This window comes from Arachis ipaensis, chromosome B4, assembly GCF_059453495.1.
Source record: "Arachis ipaensis isolate K30076 ecotype BB chromosome B4, ASM5945349v1, whole genome shotgun sequence".
Lineage (NCBI taxonomy): Eukaryota > Viridiplantae > Streptophyta > Magnoliopsida > Fabales > Fabaceae > Arachis > Arachis ipaensis.
In genome coordinates this window covers 123,555,022-123,579,493 of record NC_142439.1, presented here as the reverse complement: position 1 = coordinate 123,579,493, position 24,472 = coordinate 123,555,022, and the positions used below count along the sequence as shown (strand labels likewise).

Genomic DNA, 24,472 nt, shown 5'->3' with positions numbered 1-24,472 from the left:
GATAGTTAATTGAAATCGAATACATGCTAAACTTTATACCACATAACGTTTACTCACATAATAATCCGCAGACTGCTAATCAGCAAAATTTTGGCATAACCTCTCCTAAAATATGGACATATCCACCTTTACGGTTCCCACAAATTTGACCAACATCAATCCACGACATCAGTTAAAATTCGATTAATTTCAACAAATCTCATAAACAAAATATCAAATTAGAAAAGATCAAATCTAAAATATTCCAACACATACAAAAATAGCAACAATTTATAAATTTTAACTAATTTATAAAATCAATTAGTCCAATACTAAGTTCAAAATAGCAACAAGATATCTATTGAAGTTCAGTGATTAGCAATAAAAAATAGAGATGATTTACAATAACGTTAGTTCAACGATGATTTACATCAACATTAGTTTTGTAACACTCTCACCACCAGAGTGTCACGGTTTTAGTTGCGTCACTCTGATAACGAGAATATTACAACGACTTTTATATATGACCATACATAGTTTGCGTTACTCTGATAATGAGAATATTACAACGACTTTTATATATGACCATACATAGTTTGCGTTACTAAGAGTCTTTACCTGAAATCCTTATTGACTATTCTTCGAAAAATCGAAAACACACACACACACACACACACACAGAGATACATCTCATCACACTTTACAGTCACAAGAATAACTTATTCAAGAATAATTACAAAACTAATATACAAACACATATCATAAAATAACAATTCCTATCTCTCTTCACAAAAATACAAATATCGATAACAAGGCGAGGAAAAATATCTAAGATAATAAAACAAATAGAGTACAACCAAATACTCAGTAAAATTTTCATAGGCTTTCCGTATTTTTCCTAAAAAAGATAGGACTGTAGGGGGTGAGAACTTAACCACTGCACACAGTCTCAGTAGAAGGATTTCAGAATCGTTATAAAAGGATATATATATATAAAGAAAATTCGTTTAACAGCAGTGATCATTGCTCGTCTTATGAATCTTTTCGCCAAACTATCCTTTCCTTAATTCTCGATCAATGGGCATATTATTCACTAATTCAAAATCATGTGATTTTCCTTCCAAAACAAAAAATCATCAAAACTCCAATTTATATCAGATTTAGGCTATAACCCTCGTCAATCTCATTTTTAAAATCCCGTCTTAATACAACTTTTCAAACAATAACAATTAATCATCCCAAATCTAATTTCACAAGGATTCCAACATCAACAAACACATCCATACATATGAATTTTCACCAAACTTACCAAGGGATATAACTTACCCAATCACGGCCTCTGGCCCAAAATTTGTTCACGTTCAAACAATCACGACCTCTGGCCCAAAATACACCATAACACATACACATTAAGAGATATAACTCAATTAATCACGGCCTCCGGCCCAAAATTCATTCAATCATCTAGTCAATCTTTTACAAGCCACCACACTCTATAATAAATCTAAACCAAGAAATCACAATCACAAGAAATTAGACAGTCAAATAAACAATCACAGAGAATAATTATGACAAGTAGTACAATTAACAGTTACCCAAATTATCAATTAGGCAAACCAAGCAATTATAACACACCCAAACAATTGCAAACAAATGCAGTATGATTCATGCCTGTCTTACTGGCCGTGAGCTCACGTGTCAGTTAAAATCCCAGACCTGACACATCTGGTAGCCAACCCAAACATTGTCTCTTTGTCGTGCATCACCAAGAAGAACAACAAGAAGGGAATCCTCAACCTTTTGGAAGGGAATCCTCAACCCTCCACCATCTTACTGGAAGCTACGCTATCTGGGATATATTGTCCGCCACACTCTTGGGATATAGTGTTCGTCACACTTCACAATCAGAGAGAGACTGTGATGCAATGATAGGGAATCCTCAACCTAACTTGTTTATACTGTAATACCCGGTCTAACCGAAATTTAGTAAATAATAAGTTAAATAGGAGCGAATATGGTTGGAAGATTTGGCAATTGGAATTTGATAATTTAAATACGATATTTGGATTCAGTGAATTTTTCCGAGTCGGAAAATATAGTTTTCTGCGTAAAAGTGCGCAGTGGAATTTTGACCGGCAGTACCGGCTGAGATCTGTCTGGTACTACAACTGAGGAAATTGATTATGGGTAAATAAGATTAAGAAATGAGGAATTATAATTAGGGAAGGTAGAAATATTTAAAGTGCGATTTAGAGCGCTAATCTTAAAGGTTTTGGCCCAAAATTGGGCCAATGGGCAAAAATAAGTGAACCGGGTCTAAGTGGGCCCAAGACCCAACATATATAAACATTAGTTGTGAGCATTTCAGCTCATTTTACCCTAAAAAGAAGGGTTGGGGCGCTGATTTGAGAAGAGAGAAGAGAAGAGAGGAAATCTAACTCTCTTTGATCTTCAAACCACCATAACTTGAGCTACAGAGCTCCGATTGACGAGCCGTTTGCAGCCACGCGTCGCTCTTATCATCCTCTACAATTCTATCTAAGTTTGGTGGTGAGTATTTCATTCATCTCTGCCCAGTTTTCGAAATTCCCCACTGTTACACGTTTTTGGGTAGTTAGTGTTAAAATCTTGTGATTTTGGGTGTTTAGGGATACTCCAACATAGATTCTAAGTGGGTTCTATCCCTACTTCATATGGGCTGAGGTAAGAAGTGCTCAAACCCTTGTGATTTGTCATTTTTATGAGCCCTAGGTTGATGTATGTATGTGACATTGGTTATGTTAGTGTATTTGGTGATGTTGGTGCACAATTGGGAGATTGGTATTGCTTGAGGAGCTTTGGTAAGGCTTGGAGCTAAGGTTGGTGAAGAATTTCAAAGAAGAGGCTCAATTGGTTTGGCTACAAGAGGTACGGTTTAAGTTTCATTTAAGTACCGTGTGTTGTGATGAGAATTCCTAGGCTAGATGCCCCTAGGATTAAGTTTGGATTGTGTAAATGGTTGGTGCTAATATGCATAGTTGATATGTAATGTGAATTAATGATTGGGTTGAGAATTGTGTGACCTTGTATGCTTGGTGTATTGAGAATTTGATGTACTGGGTAATGAGTATTGATTTGTGGTTTATGCATTTAAATTGTGAAAATTGGGCCGGAGGCCGTGAATTTTGGGCCGGAGGCCGGAAAGAGGTAAGAAAGGTAAGTCGATGTGTGCATTGTATGATGGCACAAGTGATTGGATGAATTTTAGATAATGAATATATGAATGATTAGGTTGGTTATTGAATAATAAGGTTTGAGAAGTTGAAGTGTGGAATTTGGTAATTTTGGGTGAAATTATGTAGACGAGGTATGTTTGGTTCGGTTGAGATATATTATGTGATCATATATGTGATTATGATTATTGATGCCTTGATGGTATGATGATGCATTAGAGATATGTATGTTGTGATATATGCTTGGGGAATGATTAAGGTTGATTTGTGGGTGAAATCACATGATAGTGAGTATGATATTGATTACGTATAATGATGGTTGATTGGAAATGGTATTATTGGAAATTGGGATGAGGAAGGATGTATGACATGATATTGTGTTTGTCCTTTAGCCATTTGATTGAGAAGTGTTAAAATGGTTAGATGTGGTTTTGGGAATTTCTGGTAAAGTGTCAATGTGTGAGTTGAGGATGGCTTGATGTGGATTTTGGTACATTTTGATTGATTTCAAAAAGGGTTGAAATTGGCATGTTTTGGTTGATTTTGAAAAGAGTTGAAAATGGCTTGTTTTGAAAATGGCACCTAGTGGTTTTGTATGAAAACATGGTTTTTGGGCATACTTTGACGGGACATAACTTGGACTACGGATCTCTGTTTTGTGCCAAATCTGTTTAGAAATGAAATTGGATCCGGGATGTCCATGCCGTTTGAAGAACGGGTGAAAAATGATTTAAAATGAGAAAGTTATGTTCGTCGGAAGATTGGGGGTTGAATCTGTAAATTCTGCAGCTTTTAACTTAGAAAATTTTTAGCAGAATGACCCTCCACGCGTAGGCGCACTTGGCGCGTACGCGTCGTTCTTCAAGAAGGCACTATCCACGCGTGCGCGTGGTGTGCGCGGGCGCGTCGATGCGCTGCACCAAATGTCCAGCTATTTTCCCGAGAGTTGTGCCAGAGTTGTGCCAGTTTTGTGCCTGGGGCGCAAGAGCACCCACGCGTACGCGTGGCTGACGCTTGCGCGTCGTTTGGCTATTTTTCAACCCGCGCGTCCGCGCGTATGACGCTTGCGCGTCGATGAGTTTTGTGGCCATCCACGCGTGCGCGTGGAGTGCGCGTACGCGTGGTCCTGTTTTCATGCCAAAGTTGATTTTTGAGTTTTAAAAGCCAAATCTCATACTTCTAAGCCTCCGATCTCACCTCTTATGTATTAAATCATTCTGATATGCCTAGCAATGAGCTAGGGGAAAAGTTATGATCAATGATGATCAAAGATGATTATATGAGATATGGAGGATGACGGTGGAAGTACCGTGTATGCCATGAGCCGGAGGGCTATATTTATTGATAAATGGCCCGTTCTTGATTGGACCATGAGCCGGATGGCTGAGTTATTGCCGGGTTACGGCAAAGCCATTATTGTTTATGGCTGAGTATAAATGCATATATGATTAATGAATGAATATGTTAAATGGATAATAATGAAAAAATATTGAAATGTGATGTGCAACCCCGGGTAGTAGGCAGTGGCGTTGTCCACTTGCTCCGGGTATGAGACGGGAAAGGAGGATTATGATAAACGAGTTTAATCGTGGGGTTTTGAATAAATGTGTATTTGTGATACCTGGGTAGTAGCAAGGGTCGTGGTTCGTCCCGCTTGCTCCGGGTCATTGTCTGAGGATTGATAATAATGAAGGGTGATTATGAATAAATGTTTATTTGTGATACTTGGGTAGTAGCAAGAGTTGTGGTTCGTCCCACTTGCTCCAAGTTAATGTTTGAGATTTGGTAACAATGAATGTTGATAATATGAATTGAGATTGAATGAATATATGTTTGAGATGCCTGGGCAGTAGCAAGGGTTGTGGTTCGTCCCACTTGCTCCGGGCCAATGCTTGAGATACCTGGGTAGTAGCAAGGGTTGTGGTTCGTCCCACTTGCTCCAGGTCAGAGATTGCGACGCCTGGGTAGTAGTGGCAGTAGTGGTGAATCCACTCGCTCCAGGTTGAGCTTTTAGACACCCGCCTGGGTAGTAGCCGCAGTAGTGATTATTTCACTGGCTCTGGGTTGAGCGGGCAGTAGCAAGGGGGTTGTAGCTCAAACCAACTTGCTCCGGAAGGGGTGTTTCTGTCCAATGGTTAGCTACCAGGACATGTCGGGTTGGCTATATAACCGACAGATGATATCATCAGCCATAGGGCAGGCATTCATCATTTGCATATGTTTGAATTGTTTGGGTTTGCCATTTGTCTTGGATTTCTACATCATATATGCCATGTTACCTGACTATATACTACTTGTTCTACTTGTATCATGTTTGTGTATTACTTGCCTGTATTGCTTGTGTTTGTACAACTGAGAGGCCCCTCATGCTGGTGTCGGTGGGTGTGAGGGCTGTTCTTGATGGGATGAATTGATGATGCGATTGCATGATGATGTATTGATATAGAACTGTTGAGGCAGAACAACTGGTGATGGTTTTGCTTATGATTCTGAGTCTGATTCGTGGAAGAGTCAGCGAGTTGGGAAACATGTGAAACATGAATTGAATTTAGCACTCCCTTATGACAGTTGCCTATTCATGGATTAGCGAGAACCTAGGATGAATAATTGGTGAAGAAGTTTAGGATGCTTAGTGAGTTTTTGTTACAGTACATTGAATTTATTTGGCACTTTTACCGTACTGGGAACCCATGGGCCCGGGGTTTTCATTCCGTATATATCTCTTGTTTTTCAGATACAGGTCCAGGTGCTCAGAAGTGAGTTGTGGGTCGTCTGAGAGACGGCGAAGATCTTTATTTCCTCTACTTTGTGTTTTGATTAGAATCTCTCCACCTTTGTTTTGGAAAGTTTATATTATGTATTGAACTCTTTGAATTTGCCTATAGAGGCTCTCATGTTTCCTTCGGGAGAGATTAGGATATACTGTTGTCAACTAATTTCATAATGTACTCTAGCCGACCTAAACTTCGTGGGTCGCGACTAGTAGCTATTTACTTATGTTATATATATCTATCTGTTATCTATCTCTTAATCTCCTCTACGCCTTGTCCGTATATCGTTTTCGGCTTCACGGTTTATCTTTTGTTGTCGAAACGTGAGAGATACGTCTTCGCGATTTTATTTCTACTCTTTTCAGGCTTCTCAATTAATACTGCTTTCGAAATTACCTATATTTATTTATTAAAAATCCACCTGAGAGTCGTACCACCGTAATATCATTGACTTATGACTCGAGCATAAGGATTTGAATATTAGGGTGTTACATATACCACAATCGGAAATTGAATAGAAGGAAATTCTCAACCTTCTATCCAGTCCCTGAATGTAACAAGAGAGGGAATCATCAACCCCACTTGTCCACTGTAACACAAGAGAGGAAATTCTCAACCTCAACTTGTATATAGAGTAGGATAGTGCCACCGTCCTTACCATAGGCAGGACGAACAACCATCCCACAACATCAATCATAATCTCATTTCAATCATAATCACAATCAAACATAACCAAGATCAAAATCAAAACCACAATTATACATAATCATATTTCAATCAAACCTCATTATAATCATAACCAAAATCAAAATCAAAATCATAATTCATTATGTTCACATTTATCACTAGGATAATTATCCTCAAACCGTGAGTGGGATAAAATCATCATCCTCACCACAGTTGGGAATTGAACTAAAGGGAATCCTCAACCTTCTATCCAATTCTCTGATGCAACAAGAGAGGAAATCTTCAACCTAAATTATTCATCGCAACTTAAGAGAGGGAATCCTCAACCTCAACTTGTCTATCCGTGAGCTCACAGAGCCACCGTTCTCACCATGGGCGGGACGAACCACAATCCCACAACAGTTATATTCCGTTTAACAATTTTTCATTGGGAATTACCCAATTCAATCCGTTATACTCACCCCAAATTCTTTTCACCAGAAGACTAAAAAATTACCTTATTTTCCCAAATCAAAATCTTAATTGAAAACATAATCATTTTGTTCTTAAACAATTACTTTAAAATCACTAGAACGCTCCAAAAACTTAATCCTTTCCATGGTTATTCAAAATCAAATGAATCTCATTTTTGTTTAACCAAGTTACCCAAAATAATTTCAACTTCATTCTTGAGTTTACGACTTTCCCAAAAAACTCAGAAATCATTTCGTTTCTCCAATCAAATTCAATTGTTTTTAAATTCGCTAAAAACTTCTCAAAACATAATTCTTCAATCCAAATTTTTCAAATACGACTTCAAAATAAAGTCTCTAGTTTTTTATAAAAATAGCACTGGTTTCCATTATTATTATTATTATTATTATTATTATTATTATTATTATTATTATTATTATTATTATTATTATTATTATTATTATTATTATTATTATTATTCAACAATGTTCACTCAAATTCTTATAAAAATTTCGGTAGAACCTCCCCTGAAACTCGGACTTTCCTACCCTTCAAGGTTCCATCAAACTTGCATTAACCACTACACAACAATACCAATTCAACTCAAGAAAATCGACAAAATCCAGAATTCAAGCGACCAATCATTCACCGTTCATAACCACAGACAATTCAACTTCACCAATTAGTTGCACAAAGCAGCCACATTCTATTTAAGCATTTACTCAATCACATTTATGCAGCACAACCCAATTTAGTCCTTATTAAGACTCGCACAATTACATAAAAAAAATATATATTTCACATTGATATCAATTTATAACAATAAAAAAATAAGTTTTAATAAAAGCTCCAACCTCAAATTATCAAAACTCGATAATTAAATGCAACAAATTCGCATCCGTTCCAACCATTCCCCACAGCAACAACAGCCACAAACGCAGTATGTAATCACAGTAACTTTACTTTGAGATATTAACGTTGCAAAATCCTCAACAAACTATGACAGAATACTAATGGCGAGAGTTCTGGAACAAAAACACTTATTGCAACTAAGGAGGAATGACGGAACAGAGTAGCAGTAGCTTCGGCGGTAGTTTCGGCGACAACAGCGCCATACTCAGTAACCAGAATCATGGCGACACTGTCTTCTCCTCCTCTGGCAGTGATTCCCGCAGCAGCAACCTCCCAGTTCTCTCTCTCATTCGCGCTCCTCTCTATGGCCATGATAGACCCAATGACGGCAATGATGAAGCTTCAGCAGTGACAGAGACAAGGCACAGTGGCGCAATCATGGCTCGATGGTAACGATGAAAGACAACTCTTCTCTCTTCTCACGTTCTACTTGTTCTTTCCCTGGGCTTGATGGCGGTTCAGCAGCGATGTGACATTGACAAGGATGAAGCTTCCTTCCAGCAATGGTGACGACGATCTCGAAGGCGACGACGACAGCTTGGTAGCTCCCTCCTTCGCACGTTTCTTCCTCCCTCTCTAAACAACGTTGACGGAGGCGGTGGCACTGACATTCACCGGCACTGTCACCCTTTCCTTCTTCTCTGATCTCTCGTGCTTTCTCTCTTTTTGTGGGGGTGTGTTTCGTTAATGAGAGAGGTGCGGCGGCTGGGGGGTGTGGGTGTGTATGTGTGCTGGGATTAGGTTAGGGTAAAATTAAGGTTTTGGGTAGTGTAGAAATTTTAATAAAATTAAAGAGTAGAGTAGTAATTTCAAACAAATTTCAACCTAATAAAATTATTTCAAGAACATTATTTATTTATCAGTGTACTCATTGATTTTCAAATAAGCACTCAAATTTAAAATTTAGATATGAATAAATTAATTTTTCTTTTATTCATAAAATTAACCAAAACTTTCAATTATTCAATTACTGAAACTTTAAATTCTAAATAAGAAAATACTCAATTAATATAAAAATATCTGAGTACTAATTAATTTAAACTCAAAGTATTAAAAATTATATTTAAGTATCTTTAATAAAAGAATTTCTAGAAATAAAATCTTGAACAAATATAATAAATTATAAATAATTTATTATTTAAATTCTAAAAACTCGGAGTGTTACAAGTTCAGTGATGATTTCTAGTGACAACATTTAGATCAGTAAATATTTAATTTATAACAGCAAAAAAAAAAAACACACACACACACACACAAATAAACAAGTAGCAATGAAAAAATTTATACAAATAATAAACTATCCAAATTACTATAAACTTTACAAAGAAACAACCTAAAAATGTAAAATTTTATTTAAAAAATAGTATACTATAAAGTCACCCAAAATTGATTTAAAACAATCCTAAATAAGTACAAAAGCTGTAAAATCTGACATATTTAAAGCTTTAGGATTTACAAATTCATCAATTTTTATAACCTTCAATGAATTTGGGCACGATACTTAACACTATCAAATTGGAACTAAAACACAATAACTTAACAATTGGGTAGCTTATGTGAAAAATAAATGAAGACACATATTAGTTCAACTCACTTTTATTCATTTTAATTAGCAAAAAATTGGCAAAAATCACGTACGCAAGACATAGAAGATTAGAAGTGGAGCAAGCAAAAAGATGGAAGTTTCAAAAAATAAAAATGCAAAAAAGCAACACAAGATTGCATTTATAAATTTCTCATTAGTAGAAAATCTAACTTTAAAATTGATGTGCATACATCATATATATTGATATTTTCTCACTAAAAAACACTTCCAAAACAAAACATTATTGCAAACTTGAGTGAAAGTTTCCAAGTTCGTTGAGAAGGGGGTTGAATGAAGGAAACGTAAGTGATAAATACTTTTTTAGATAATACAGCAGAACTAATATATAGGAGATTATTTTTATTTTTGTCTCGTCCCGCAATAAGAAAATAAAACGAAAATGGAAGTTGCAGATTTTAGGAAAGAAGAAGGGTAATACCACAATATATTCTAGTTCGGTCACGAAGTGCAATGTGACCTACGTCTAGTCTCCACCACAACAATGAAAGAATTTTCACTATAATCAATATTGATTACAAACACCACCAATTCCAAGAGACTCACACTCTTGTAACTCACCTAAGCTATACCAAGCTTAGTAAATCACCTAGGTGCTAACCCAACCTAGTTAAGAAAAACCAAGTACACTTTAACCCAACACACTTTTGAAATCAAAACACTCAAACAAAGGTTAAATGAATTTCGTATGAATTACTCTCTTTATCTTTTGTATCTTTCAAAATAAGCTTGAATCTAGACAAAAGAGAAGTAAGAACACACTCAAAAACAAGAAAAACAAGGGCTGTTTTTTATGATCTTCAATGTGAACAAAAAAATTGTTGCGTTCTTCCTTGATGATTCATCAATATATAAAGTTTCATATCTCTTCTTTAATGTAGGAGTAATTTTCCTTTTGATCAAGTTAGTCGTTGCACTCTTTAATGCTCTAACTGTTGGCATTGAGAAGAGAATCTTTCCTTCTTTGTTCATCAATAACAAGTGCAGCAGCTGTCCAATTTATGTGACATGGTTCTTGCTTATGATTGATTTATTTTCCTTGAATTTATCATTGAAGAATCGCCAACTATATAATAAAAGCCAATCTTCAAGATTGAATATTCCAAATCTGAATTCATAGAATCTTTTCTTTTTGTTGCCTTCTTGTTTTTGTAAGAATATATCACAATGAATGCTTTATATGCTTCATGTTTGCTTGCTAAAAATCAGAACCTATCAAATCTTTTATGCAACACTTGGAATATATAATTAATGCACTCAATTAATTATATCTCAATCAAATGTTTGTCATTATCAATGTTGTCATATATTCTCTGAACTCAACAATCTCTCCCTTGATGGTAAACATTCTGATTGAACAGAGAGAATAAGATATAGATGACTTCTTTGATAATGTAACAAGTTCTCCTTGTTTATATGCTTAAAATAACTATAGCAGCAAGAAAACAAACATAGGTTCAATCCTTCTCCCCCTTTTGTTATCAAGGGAAGAAAACAAAAAACACCTACAATATTGCATTAGTATAAAACGTCTAAAAAATATACAAGAAAAATAGTCATGATAGTCATGCAGCAACAAAACAAAAATAAAAGATTAAAACATAAAATCTGTAGCTGCAACGGTGAGAATATATAAACATATATCAAAACATAATATGTCAAAACTTCTCAATCAATGTATAAAATCATAGTAAATATCATAAATGCAAAACATACATGTATCAAATCAAGCATGGATGAAAGCAAAGCATTAAAGAATGGTTAAAAAAATAGAGCATATGATAAGAGAACATAAAGTAATAAAGGATAGCAAAAAGTTCAAAAAGAAAATGCCCTATACATTAAGCCTAGAAAAATCTCGTCTAAACTTGAGAGAGAAAACTAAAAATCAACATTAGCTATATTAAATAGTATTAAGTTCAGATGGATCAATATAGGTCTTAGCTTTAGAATATTGTAGTGCCGGGAGATGATTCAGAATTTTGTCTCCTACATAATTCTTCTGCAGAATTTTCTAGTTTATGTTGCCATAGTGTTATCTTCTCAGTATTGGATGAACTTGATGTAACTTCTTTAGATATTCTCTAATCTCATTCATTTCAATGATTTTTCCTTTTTCATCAACTCCAAAAGTCATAAATCTTCCACCATAATTGTTTAGCTTGATGAAGAAAGTTGACCATCTCATTATATGCTTTGAACATCCATGTATCAAAAATATCACATCTCTCTTTTGCTTTTTGGATATAAGACAAACCTGCAACATCTTTTATGAAATTTTTGGTATCCAAATCATTTTGGATCCTTTTATGTTAAGTCTAAATGGTTTTCCAAAAGCATTATAATCACGAACAATATTATAAACTTTATCACTAATTTTCTTTTCGAAAATAAAGCATTAAGGTGAAAAATGTCTAACTTTATTGTAGTTGGAACAAATGTTGCTTCTTGCTAGAATTTTTGATTGATAAGGAGGATTCTTGTGTTTGAAAAAGGTGTCCTTATGATTTTTATTAAAAACAGGTTCGAAGGCCATTTGGTTTTGGAAGAGGAGGCTTCATAATCATTTTTCAAAACTAGTTTTCTTTCCTTTGCAAAACCAAGACCAAATTTTATAAAAAGAGAATTTTGATTAGGAAGAACTTTGTCTAAATTTTTAGAACTTTGAGCAAACTTTGTTAAATCAACATTTAAGTTCTTAATTCTCTCATCAAGTTTCTCACTTTCAGCAAGAACATCACTTGATGCAGCAACCGAATGCCTCAAGTTTAAATCCTCAATTTGAATTTTCAAAAACACATTTTCTTATTCTAAAACACAAGATTATTCGACCATGATCAATTGCTCTTTAAGCTGATTGTCTTTCAATTTGAAAGCTTCATTTTCTTTCTTGCATTTAGCATATTTATCAAAAAGCTTTTTAGAATTTATAATTAAATCATCAATGATAATATACGATGAATTGGGTGATAGTTTAGAAAAATTTACCTCCTTAAAATCATCTTGATTTGCCATGAGACAAATATGAGCTTCACAATCAGATTTGTCACTTTTCAAGCCATCCTACGAGGCCATTAGCACTTTCTTTTATGGACATTCTTTGCCTCTGCCCTTTTGTTTCATCATCTTTTTTCAATTTTTCAACAATGAATTCTAACTCTTACTTATCTGATCTTTTAAATTTTTGAAATGTTCTAATTTTTAGTTGCGAATAAATTCCGAATTTTTTTCGGATATTTATTCCAATTGACTATTTCATCGAAAACTTACAGCAGCTTGCCAAACAAAAGCTAAAAGAAAAAAGAGTAAGGGTATTACTGGCATAATATCTACAATTGGATTCAAAAAAGCATAGGCTTCGGGTAATTTTGCCAACAGAAAACTACTTGAATAAAGAGCGGAGTTAATATGAATCATCGGATAAGCTTTCTTCATCTTCCTCTTTTGATGTAATTTTTGTTTTAAATGCCACTTCTATTTTCTTATTATCATTGCTGAGATGAGTATATTCATAGGCCAAAAGCTTTCCTCTCAATTCATCATAATAATCTTGTTGAGATCATTAGTTTCAGATATGGCAATGCTCATGGTCTCTCATTGCTTGGTACGACTTCTTAAGATCTTCCTACCAAGTTTTACTTCAAAGAAGTATTTACCCATTGCATCAAGGTTATTGATGATGATGGAGAACCTCTCAAACAGTGCATCAATAGATTCATTTTTTATCATGAAGAACATTTCATATTCATTCATAATCATGTTAACACGAGTTTCTTTGTCTTGTTTAGTTCCCTCATGTGTGAGCTGCAACTTGTCCCATATCCCTTTTGCTATTTTGCGCCTTGAAACTTTTGTGAATTTCTCAAAGCTAGTGGCGCAATGTATTATATTGATAGCTTTGGCTTTTATCTCCACATTCTTCTTTTCTTCAGCTGTCCATTCGGAATCTTTCTTCAGAACAATATTACCTTTAACATCGCGTTTGGTAGGAACATCTGGGCCATTTACAATGATCATCCATATGACCATATGTTATAGTCTGTTAATTGCACGAAAATCCTCATCCATTCTTTCCAATAAGAATAGTTGTTTCCAATGAAGAAAGAAGGTCTAAAACATGATTGTCCTTCAGTAAACGTGTAAGCCACAAAGGTTGTTATGGATCTTTTACTTCAAACTATTAAGCTTGTCCCTTGAGCCTAAGCTCTAATGCCAATTGAAAGTTTCCAAGTCCGTTGAGAAGAAGGGTTGAATCAAGAAAACGCCAGTGATAACACGTTTTTAGATAACATAGCTGAACTGATACACAGGAGATTATTTTTGTTTTTGTCTCATCCCATAGTAGGAAAATAAAGTGAAAATGAAAGTTGCAGATTTTAGGAAAGAAGAAGAGTAACACCACGATATATCTTGGTTCGGCCACGAAGTGCAATGTGACCTACGTCCAGTCTCCACCACAACAATGGTAGAATTTCTACTATAATCAAGATTGATTACAAACACCACCAATTCCAAGAGACTCACACTCTTGTAACTCACCTAAGCTATCCCAAGTTTAGTAAATCACCTAGGTGCTAACCCAACCTAGTTAAGGAAAACCAAGTGTACTCAAAATCAAAACACTCAAACAAAGGTTAAATGGCTTTCGTATGCACTACTCTCTTTGTCTTTTGTATCTCTCAAAATAAACTTGAATCTAGACAAAAGAGAAGTAAGAAAAATAAGGGTTGTTTTTTATGATATTCAATGTGCACAAAAATAGTTGTCTTCTTCCTTGATGATTCATCAATATATAGAGTTTCATATCTCTTATTTAATGTAGGAATAATTTTCCTTTTGATCAAGATAGTCGTTGCACTCTTTAATGCTCTAACCGTTGGCATTGTGGAGAGAATCTTTCCTTCTTTATTCATCAATAACAAGTGTAGCAGGTGTCCAATTTATGTGACATGGTTCTTACTTATGATTGATTCTTTTTTCTTGTATTCATCCTTGAAGGATTGTCAACTATATAATGAAGGCCGATCTACAATATTGAATATTTGAAATCTGAATTCATAGAATCTTTCATTTTTGTTTCCTTCTTATTTTGGTAAGAATATATCATAATAAATTCTTATATGCTTGATGATTGCTTGCTGAAAATCAAAACCTATCAAATCTTTTATGCAATACTTGGAATATATAATTAATGCACTCAATTATATCTCAATCAAATATTTGTCATCATCAAAGTTGTCATGTATTCTTTGAACTCAATACTGAGAATGCAAAAAATGTGAGAGCAAGAAAATAAATAGTAGCTATCCCATAGACTAAGTGCCAAATTGCAGGATCTAGCCTAATAAGAACCTTAAACAAATGGGGATCTAAAAAAAGAAATATCTGTCCAATAAACACAAGGGTAGCCACATTTATATTCCAAGTTCACTAATTTCAATCTAAATTTCAAAATGCTTTATCAAAATAAACTAACATCAGGGCTGCGATTAGGGATACCATTAATTAAAATTACCAAAAAATAGTAGGAAAAAGGAGCGGGAGGAGGACAACCTACTTTTAGGAGGGACTAGCGACGACAACAACAGCGGCAGCAGCACAAATGGCAGTAGTTCCTCACACGACGCAATGAGTTCCAGTCGACTCCACATAGTCCTTGGAGAATGTTGGTGGTGATGACGCTAGGTGAGGTAACTCCCGAAGTTGGTTGGCATAGAAAGAGAGAGAGAGGTTCTTTCGAAATGAGGAGGAGATGGCGCGCGGTTCAAATTTAGGGCACATTTACTAATGGATTATCTGCTAGTAACATATTACAGTGACTAAAATGCGACGTTTCATTAAAAGAGCTTGCGTTAGATTCATTTGCCGATAAAAGTCGTGCCAATTTTTGGTTATTTTCCTCCAATTTTTACCGGTGAATTTACCGTAAAAAAAATAGAATATGCCAATATTGTTTAGACCTGATGAATTAATTGTCAAATCTGCTAGTAAATTCATCGGTAAATCCATCGGTAACTTGTGACGCCAAATCTAACGAAAAATTTGACAATATTCAGCGTCTTTCTTGTAGTGTATAGCAAAGAGAGCAAAATAGATTGAAAAACAAAAACAAATTGCAAGAATGAGTTAGTTACAAAACAGAAAAGGAAAGCTAGTTAGTCCCAGATTGGCACTAGGTGGCAATCTGTTTCTCTATCTATCAAGGAAGACGAGACCAATACACAAAATTTTGTTCAACTTTGTTCGAATTCAAACACAGGAGGAAGTTATTAAAGTGATAAAAAGTAGAAGGAATAGAAGTTAAAAGGTGTGAATGTAAGAGCGAGGCTATCAAAAAGTAGAATCTGCATGCCAATATTAAAAGAGAAAAGGTGGCAGAACCATACCAGTGTTAAGACATGGAGGCCCACTGAAAGAAGAATCAAAGATGTCGTTATACATGATTAATTTTGACCCAATATTTAGAGCGAGATTCATGGACAACTTTCACGGGAATTCAAACAAATAGAGGGTTGGAAGTTTGAATCTGTTTCTGGATAGGCAAACAACCCATTTTTCTTAAATGGCATGATCAACAATGAAAATTGGGAAAGAAGAAAAAAGTTGTGTTACTTATGCAAAAAACTTGCTTCATGATGAGATATTGGAAGAGCATATTCATTGAAGCAAAAATAGGTATCACTATAATCAAAGCCCTTGACCTAGCGTTCTTGGAATTTTTATTGATGGAAGAGAAAATAAAGATTATGGAAAGGTGATCATTGAGGTGTTTGAGTACGTCAAACTACGAATAGATTCAAAATACTTCTAAGTAAGAGAAACATGAATAATCTGTACTAGTGTCCTATTTCATGGCTGGGATAAGGAGAAATTCCAATCAATAACTAGCTTATAGGTGTCAAGGATCAAGATTAAGAAGCTACATAATTTGGTTAACTATGTGCAGCTGAGTCAATAATTGAAATTCTGTTACAAAACTCAGTTACACAATATGTCTCTATGCATCTATAAATAGCAATGTCTTGTACATAAAGAAGTTAGTTCAATACATGATAGTTAATTCTGATTTCCTCCCAATTCACTTCTCCTCTGTTCTTCTTTCTGCATTCTACAATTTTATTTTCTGCATCATTAACCTTACTACTTCTTATCAGAAACCTTTTCATGGTATCCAGAGCTTAATGATTGACACCATAGCTATGATCCTTTCTAACGCTTCCAACTCCAAATATTGTTTACTAGTTATCTCTAATAAGCTCAATGATAATAACTTCCTAACGTGGAGACGAACTGCAATCATCATAGTAGAAAGTTAGAATCTTAAAAGCCACTTTAAGAAGGAGAACATTCCAGCTCAAACGGTGGATTATAGAGACCCAGCAAAGCCAACAAAGACTGAATCAGAAACCTTCAAAAAATAGAGACTCCAGGACAAATCTCTTATGACATGGCTATTGGCATCTATGGATACAACCTTCAAAAACAAGATTGTGCACTACAAATTCTTTTATGAGATGTAGGATACTATTCTTGAATTATTTACAGCATTGTCAAGGGCAAGAATTCAGAGTCATCGATCACAATTAAAGTATGTAAGATTCACTACTACCACTACTGAATATCTTACAAAAATTAGACAATTAGTAGATTCATCAATTGCCTTAGAAGCACCGTTCTCTAAGATGAATATATTCAAACCATTCTTGATGGAGTCACTGAAGAATATCAAGGCTTCGTTGGCACTATCATGGCAAAAATGGTAGTTGAAACAGTAGTTGAAACAGTATCATACTTGGTAGCATATGAAGACATGCTAAATTGATTTAAGAAACCTTCACAACCAATTTCTTTAGCCAATTTATCTCAATCTTCTATCCCTTCAGATCAGAATTTTCAAAGAAACTTTAATCCTTTTAGAGGCAGAGAAAGAGGAGGAAGATTCATGAGAGGTGGCAGATTTACCAACTCAATTCACTTGTTTTGTCAGATCTGTAATCGCCCCGGACATGCTGCTTGGAGTTGTTATTACAAATTTGACCAGCAATTTGAGTCATCTAATGCAACATTTTCAGCTCAATCATATCACCCTTCAGCTCCTCCACCATCCTTTCAACAACCTAGGGCATTTTTGGCAGCACCACCACCATCATTATCCTCACAAAATACAGCATGGTATCCTGATTCTGGAGCCAGTCACCATGTGACAGCTAAACCTAATTACCTTTTTCAAGCTGCTGAGAATTAGATGGGTGAGATCAGTCGTATATAGGTAATGGTCAAGGTACCAATATTTCTAACTTTGGTTCTTCTACTCTTTATGATTCAAATACTGCTCTTTCTTTCAAATTAACCAATTTATATTAATTGTGCCTCAAATAACCCAAAATCTCTTGAGCGTTTCTAAATTTGCAGCTAATAACTCAGTCTTTTTTTAGTTTTGGCCTCACCATTGCTTTGTTTGTGATCAGGCTACCAGGAATCATCTACTGCAAAGGATAGCTAAGAATGAAATTTATGTGTTTCCCAATCTATTTGTACCAGAAACTCTTTTCCCAATCCCAAATTGTGTAAAGCAACAAACTGCATTGACTGCTACTTCTGTTCTCAATAATTCTATAGATACATGGCATAAGAGACTTGGCCATCCTTCTATGAAAATTGTCTCACAAATTCTAAATAAAAATTAAATTTCACATTTAAAATGCTCTACTCCTATATCTGTTTGTGAATTCTGTTCTATGGCAAGGTTACATCAATTTCCTTTTCTAGATTCTCAATCTGTGTATGTGCATCTCTTAGAAATTGTCTACATAAATATTTAGGGACCAGCTCCTATAGTTTCTAAGAATGGTTTTAGGTATTATATTAGTTTTGTAGATGCTTATAGTAGATACAATTCTCGTTAATAAATCTAAAGCATTAACAACTTTTAAGCAATATAAAACTACTTTGGAAAGAAAAACTGGGCATCAACTTAAAGCTATACAAAGTGATCATGGTCTTGAATTTTTGTCGAATTTCTTCGAGACGTATTTGACTGAGTAGGAAATCATTCACATACTTTCATGTCCTTAAACACATCAACAACAAGGGACAGTGGAAAGAAAACATTGACATCTTACAGAAGTTGGTCTATCACTTCTTGCCACAGCTGCTCTTCCATTATAGTTCTGAAATTATGCATTCCAAACTGCTGCTTATCTCATTAATAGACTTTTCACTCCCAATCTCAATCAATTATCTCCCTTGGAGAAACTCTTTCATCAGCAACCAGATTATATTTTCCTTGAAGTATTTGTTTGTGCTAGCTATCCTCTCTTGAGGCCTTACAACAAACATAAATTTGATTACAAGTCCCATTTATGTTTATTCTTAGGCTATAATTTTAGCCACAAAGGCTATAAGTGTCTTTTTCCATCAGGTAAATTATACATATCAAGAAATGTTGTTTTTTATGAAACAAGATTTTCATACTCTTTCCATTTTACTTCAAAATATTTTTCTATTTCAGACTGCTCACTTCTCTTACCTATACCACAAGTTATCCCTGGACCACCATCACCAATTCAGTCACACACACCTCCTTTAGAAATACCAATTTCTCTTTCCATCTCCTCCCCTCCTTCTTCAAATCTGCCTCACTCAACTTCACATCCTACATCAATAAATCATGACCTTCAATCTCCCACATTACCTATTGGTCTAATTCCTACTTCAGATATGAAAATAGTGTTACCTCTACAACCACCCATTATCTCTTCTTCTTCATCACAAGTATCACCTTCTCTTCCTCCACCACCATCCAACATTCACCTAATGAAAATCAAAACTAAATCTGAAATCTCTAAACCTCGAGTCTTTTCTACTATAACTTCCTTGCTTAGTGATTCAAAGTTTATATGTAATACACCAAAAATAGCTTCATAAGCATTAAAACATGCTCATTGGAAACAGGTAATGCAAAGTGAGTATTTTGCACTTTTAAAATGCCAAACATGGGATTTGACCTTCCCACCATCTAGTGCTGTCATTATAGGCAGCAAATGGGTCTTTGCATGGAAAAAGAACCCTCAAGACCAAGTCATTAGATATAAATCTAGACTTGTGGCCAAGGGGTTTCATCAAATAGAGGGTGTGGACTTTGAGCAAATCTATAGTCCTGTGATTAAATCTCAAACTATCTGAATTGTGCTTTAAATTGCCTTATCTCGAGGTTGGCAATTGAGACAATTTGTAACAACCCAAACCACCCGCTAGCACGATATTATCCGCTTTGGCACACAAGGCCTCACGGTTTTGTCTTTGACGATAGGGATGATAGCGGAAGCCCCCCACACTCACTCGTCAAAATGCATCATGCTAGAGAGAGGTATCCACACCCTTATAAGGCATGCTTCATTTTCCTCCCCAACCGATGTGGGACCTTATGATTTTGACAATGCATTTCTCAATGGTAATTTGCATAAAATGGTTTATATGCAACAACCTCAAGGATTTTGTGACATTAATCCTTCTCTTGTTTGCAGATTACGAAAAGTTATTTATGGACTCAAACAAGCTCCTAGAGCTTGGTTTCTAACCTTATCTACCACATTAAAGAAGTTTGGTTTTACTAGTACTCGTTCAGATCCTTCTTTATTTATAAGACATATTAATACAATTGTGATTCTATTATGTGCATATGTTGATGACATTCTTTTAACTGGAGATAACCCCTCTGAATTACAATTATTAATTCAGCAACTTCACTTTATTTTCTCTCTTAAAGACCTTGGCAAATTTAATTTTTTTTCTTGGCTTAGAAGCCAATTATGTGAATAATTCTCAAATTTTACTACATCAAAAGAAATATATAACTGACTTACTTAATAGAACCAAAATGACTATGGCTAACTCGGCCACAACTCCTATGGTTGCTTCTTCAAAATTGTCAGCTAATGATTCCTCTCATTTTGAAGATCCAAAATTATTTCGTTCTATTGCACGGGCTATTCAATATCTCACACTTACTAGGTCAGACCTCACATTTACTGTTAGCAAGATTTGTTAATATATGCACAATCCCATTGTCAATCATTAAAGGATACTTAGATATATTAAAGAAAGTATGGATCAGGGTCTCTTATTTACAACTTATACTGACTTTTGATTATTTGCTTTTTCAGATGCTGATTGGAGAGCAGATGCTGATGATAGAAAGAGTGTTACTGGATACTGTGTCTACCTAAGAACAAACTTGATTGCATGAAAAAGCAACAAGCAACGTGCTGTTAGCCAATCAAGCACAGAAGCTGAGTTTCGTACAATTGCTGCAGTTCAATCTGAAGTCATTTGGACACAAAATCTGCTTCACGAGTTACGTCTATCTCTCACCACGACTCCCACTCTCTACTGTGACAACCAAAGTGCTTGCCTTCTTACTGCAAATCCAATTTTATAAAGCAAATCTAAGTATTTCAAGTTGGATCTTCACTTTGTGAGGGACCAAGTTACAAATAAAAAACTGTTTGTCACTAATATTCCATTCTCAGATCAGGTAGCTGAAATATTTACCAAGCCACTATCGATGACATTCTTTTCTAAATTTTGTGGCAAACTTCATGTTTGTTCATTCCATACACTCAGTTTGAGGAGGGCTGTCAAGGATCAAGATTAAGAAGCCACAGAATTTGGTTAACTATGTGTAGCTGAATCAATAATTAAAATTCTGTTATAAAATTCAGTTACACAATATGTCTCTATGCATCTATAAATAGCAATGCCTTATATATACAAAAAAAAAAAGTTAGTTCAATATATAATAGTTAATTCTGATTTTCTCTCAATTCACTTCTCTTTTATTTTATTTTATTTTTTTTTTTGTATTCTGCTATTTTATTTTTTGCATCATTAACCTTACTACTTCTTATCAGAAACCTTTTTAATAGGAATAAGATAGAGGATGCCTCGAGGAAGATGGGTATAGATTTGTGAAAATCTATTAAGAGATTTCATATGTGATAGGAAGAATGAATGTTGAAATGGGAAGATGGATGTCCATTAATATAAAAATCTTTTAGTTGAGATAGATGAATCCATCAATAAAGGGGATGGAAGCAAAATAGTCGGTGTTCGAGGTCTAGGATAGGACAAAATCATTTGTTCCAAATTCGAAAGAATCAACTAATTAACTTGAGTTCCTTAGATTAGACTCAGACCTAGAAGGAGGTTTCATAAGTAGGAACAATGGGAGTAACATATTGGATATAGCCATGGACTAAGTAGCACTAGGGAGATGGATCTTGTGATTCTGGGCTAACAAATAATGAGTTTTGACATAAAAACTCTCCAAATAAGTCAAAGAACATAGGAGATAATCTCATAAATAAATAAAAATATAGAGTGAAAAATTAGAATGGAGGGTTCAATAAAATCAAAATGTACCTTATGGTGATATTGAAAATAATTACTATTCCATTCCTCAAAAAATGAAAGATGCGTGAAATGCAGCTCACAATTAGTGCTACATACAAAACTGATAGTTTTAACTCCAAACATTTATAAGCGTTCTCAATAGGTCAAGCATTTAAAATGCTTTCTCTCTCCACGGTACACAATTGTATGAAACCATGCTTCATATGAAGAAAGCATTGCACATCCGAAAAACAAATGGCATTTCCATGTTGTTTAATGTATCAAGTAATTAAAAGTAAAAAAGAAAGGGTTTCAATGAGCAAAAGATTCTCTTATTTTATAAATATGAGTAAAAAAGAATCACCGAAATATTGTTTGAAAATATTCTAAATCTTCATTAGTTTAATTCTTATATTCTTGTTATTTCACTTTGTAAATCATTTTTCATCTCATAAGAGAATAATTTGGTGTTTATAATCTCTCTTTTATATTTTCATTCACATACCAGATTACCCAAACACATATGTGAGTTCTTTCTTCATTAGACAATGTCTTATAATAGATCTCAAGTCATATATGCATATCTCATGCACAAAATCATTATACTTTTCATATGCTGATCTAGTAGAGATCAAGTTTAGCCTAAAGAAAGCTTGTAATAGCATGAATATAACTAATTGACAACCATTGAATATAAAGTGAAAATTTATATGTAATTATTTTCATATAAAGTTGATAGTTAAAAATCATTAAACGACTATTTAGTCAAATATGTTAAATCATCTACCGATCTCAATTATTAACTTCAAATGAGTAAAAGCTATTTTCAGTTTCTAACTATTTATCCAATAGACATTCCGTCCCTAATTATAAAAATACAAACCAGTCCCCATCTACTTTTGTATTTGTTCAATCCAGTTCCTGCAATTGGTTGATAGTAGATCACATGCTGACGTATCAGGTAACGTGTCTACATGACTGTCTCCTTCGTAAGAGGGACAAATTGCCTCCTGAGCTCCTCAATTTCTCAACTGTCCAACGTGATCTTTCCACCGTTTCTTTCGCTCCCTCTTTGTCGTCGCCTCCTCCCTCTCCCTCCAAAATTCTCTCTATACCTCCACCTAAATCCCTCCCTAAGCTCAAGACCTGCAAGAAGAAGTTCAAATTCGTCACTGACCATGTCAACTTCCTCTACCAGCACTGGAATTCCTCCGTCTTTTCTTGAAATTTTGAGTTCTGGTAATAATATTATTGGTGACGATGATTATTCTGATGAGGATAAGGAAGAGTGTGAGCGCGGTGGTAATAATTTTGATAATGATTCTGGAGAGAAAATGAGGCGGATTGGGGGTGTTGGGGTTAGAATTTTGGAGTTGAGGAAGGCAATGGCGAAGAGATAAGAGAGGAAGAGGGAGAGAGATTTTCGGAGGGAGAGGGAAGAGGCACTCGCAGAGAGAATATGAGAAAAGTGGAGGAGGGATCACGCTGGATGGATAAGGGGCTCAGGAGTCAGGAGATTATTTATCTCTATTACGAAAGAAACAACTATGTAGACATGTTATCTAATACGTTAATATGTGACCCGCTATCAATCGGTTGCAGAAACTGAATTGAACAAATACAAAAATAGGTATAAATTGATTTTTATTTTTATAATAATTAAAAGACGTAATGTCCATCAAATAAATAGTTAAAAATCAAAATGAATTTTTATTCCAAATTAGATGTAAATATTCACCTGATTATAATTAGGGATTAAGTATCGACTCTAACCACCGAATGTCCAAATTATAAGTCTATTGATCTAAGGAAAGTTAACAACCACCGTTCAACATAATTGGGGGTTGAGTAATCCCACAATAATAATAATAATAATAATAATAATAATAATAATAATTAGTAAATCCAGTAGTTAATTTATTATTTATTTAAATAAATATTAAAAATTTAAATTTTATTTAGTATATATAATAATTTATTAATTAATAATAAATTTTTAAATAAAATTAAGATCAGTACAGTGATAGATTAGTCTTAGCCTAATAAACATTGTAGAAAAAAAAAAATTCTGCTAATATTAGTTAATGTCGTGACGAGAAATCAGTACCAACCGTACCTTATCTCCATACCTACGTGCTTGTCGCAAAATTGGTTTCACATTTGTCCTTTCACCGTTGCTTCTTTAGTCACTCCTCACACTGAATCACTGCCATCACATCAGAATAAAACACGTTCATGGCCACCATGAACCAACACTGATTTTAAATTCTAAAATTCGATTTCAATTTCAATTTCAAACCGTGTGTACCACAGTCATTCAAATTCATCACGGCTCCTTGCATTGCTAACTAAGCTTTCTACCTCGTAATCTTTTCTTAGCCAGTAACCACGTTCGGTGCTCTGTCATATCCATTTGTTACATCAACATTATAAGCACAATTCACTATTTGTAATTATGTTTC

The 24,472-nt window shown here is 34.7% G+C and overlaps 1 protein-coding gene and 1 long non-coding RNA gene across 2 annotated transcripts; both read right to left on the bottom strand.

The window, feature by feature from the left end:
- Positions 1 to 13,211: 13,211 nt before the first annotated feature.
- LOC107636818 (uncharacterized) lies at positions 13,212 to 13,646 on the bottom strand. The gene has a single exon (XM_016340298.1). The coding sequence runs from the start codon at positions 13,644 to 13,646 to the stop codon at positions 13,212 to 13,214; it is 435 nt and encodes a 144-aa protein (XP_016195784.1).
- A 7,129-nt stretch (positions 13,647 to 20,775) lies between these two features.
- Positions 20,776 to 23,525, bottom strand: LOC148569060 (uncharacterized). The gene is made up of 3 exons (XR_015880542.1): positions 22,894 to 23,525; positions 21,171 to 21,253; positions 20,776 to 21,037 (listed from the first exon to the last, which is right to left on the bottom strand). It is a non-coding gene; the product is annotated as an uncharacterized LOC148569060 (long non-coding RNA).
- Between the last annotated feature and the right edge of the window lie 947 nt (positions 23,526 to 24,472).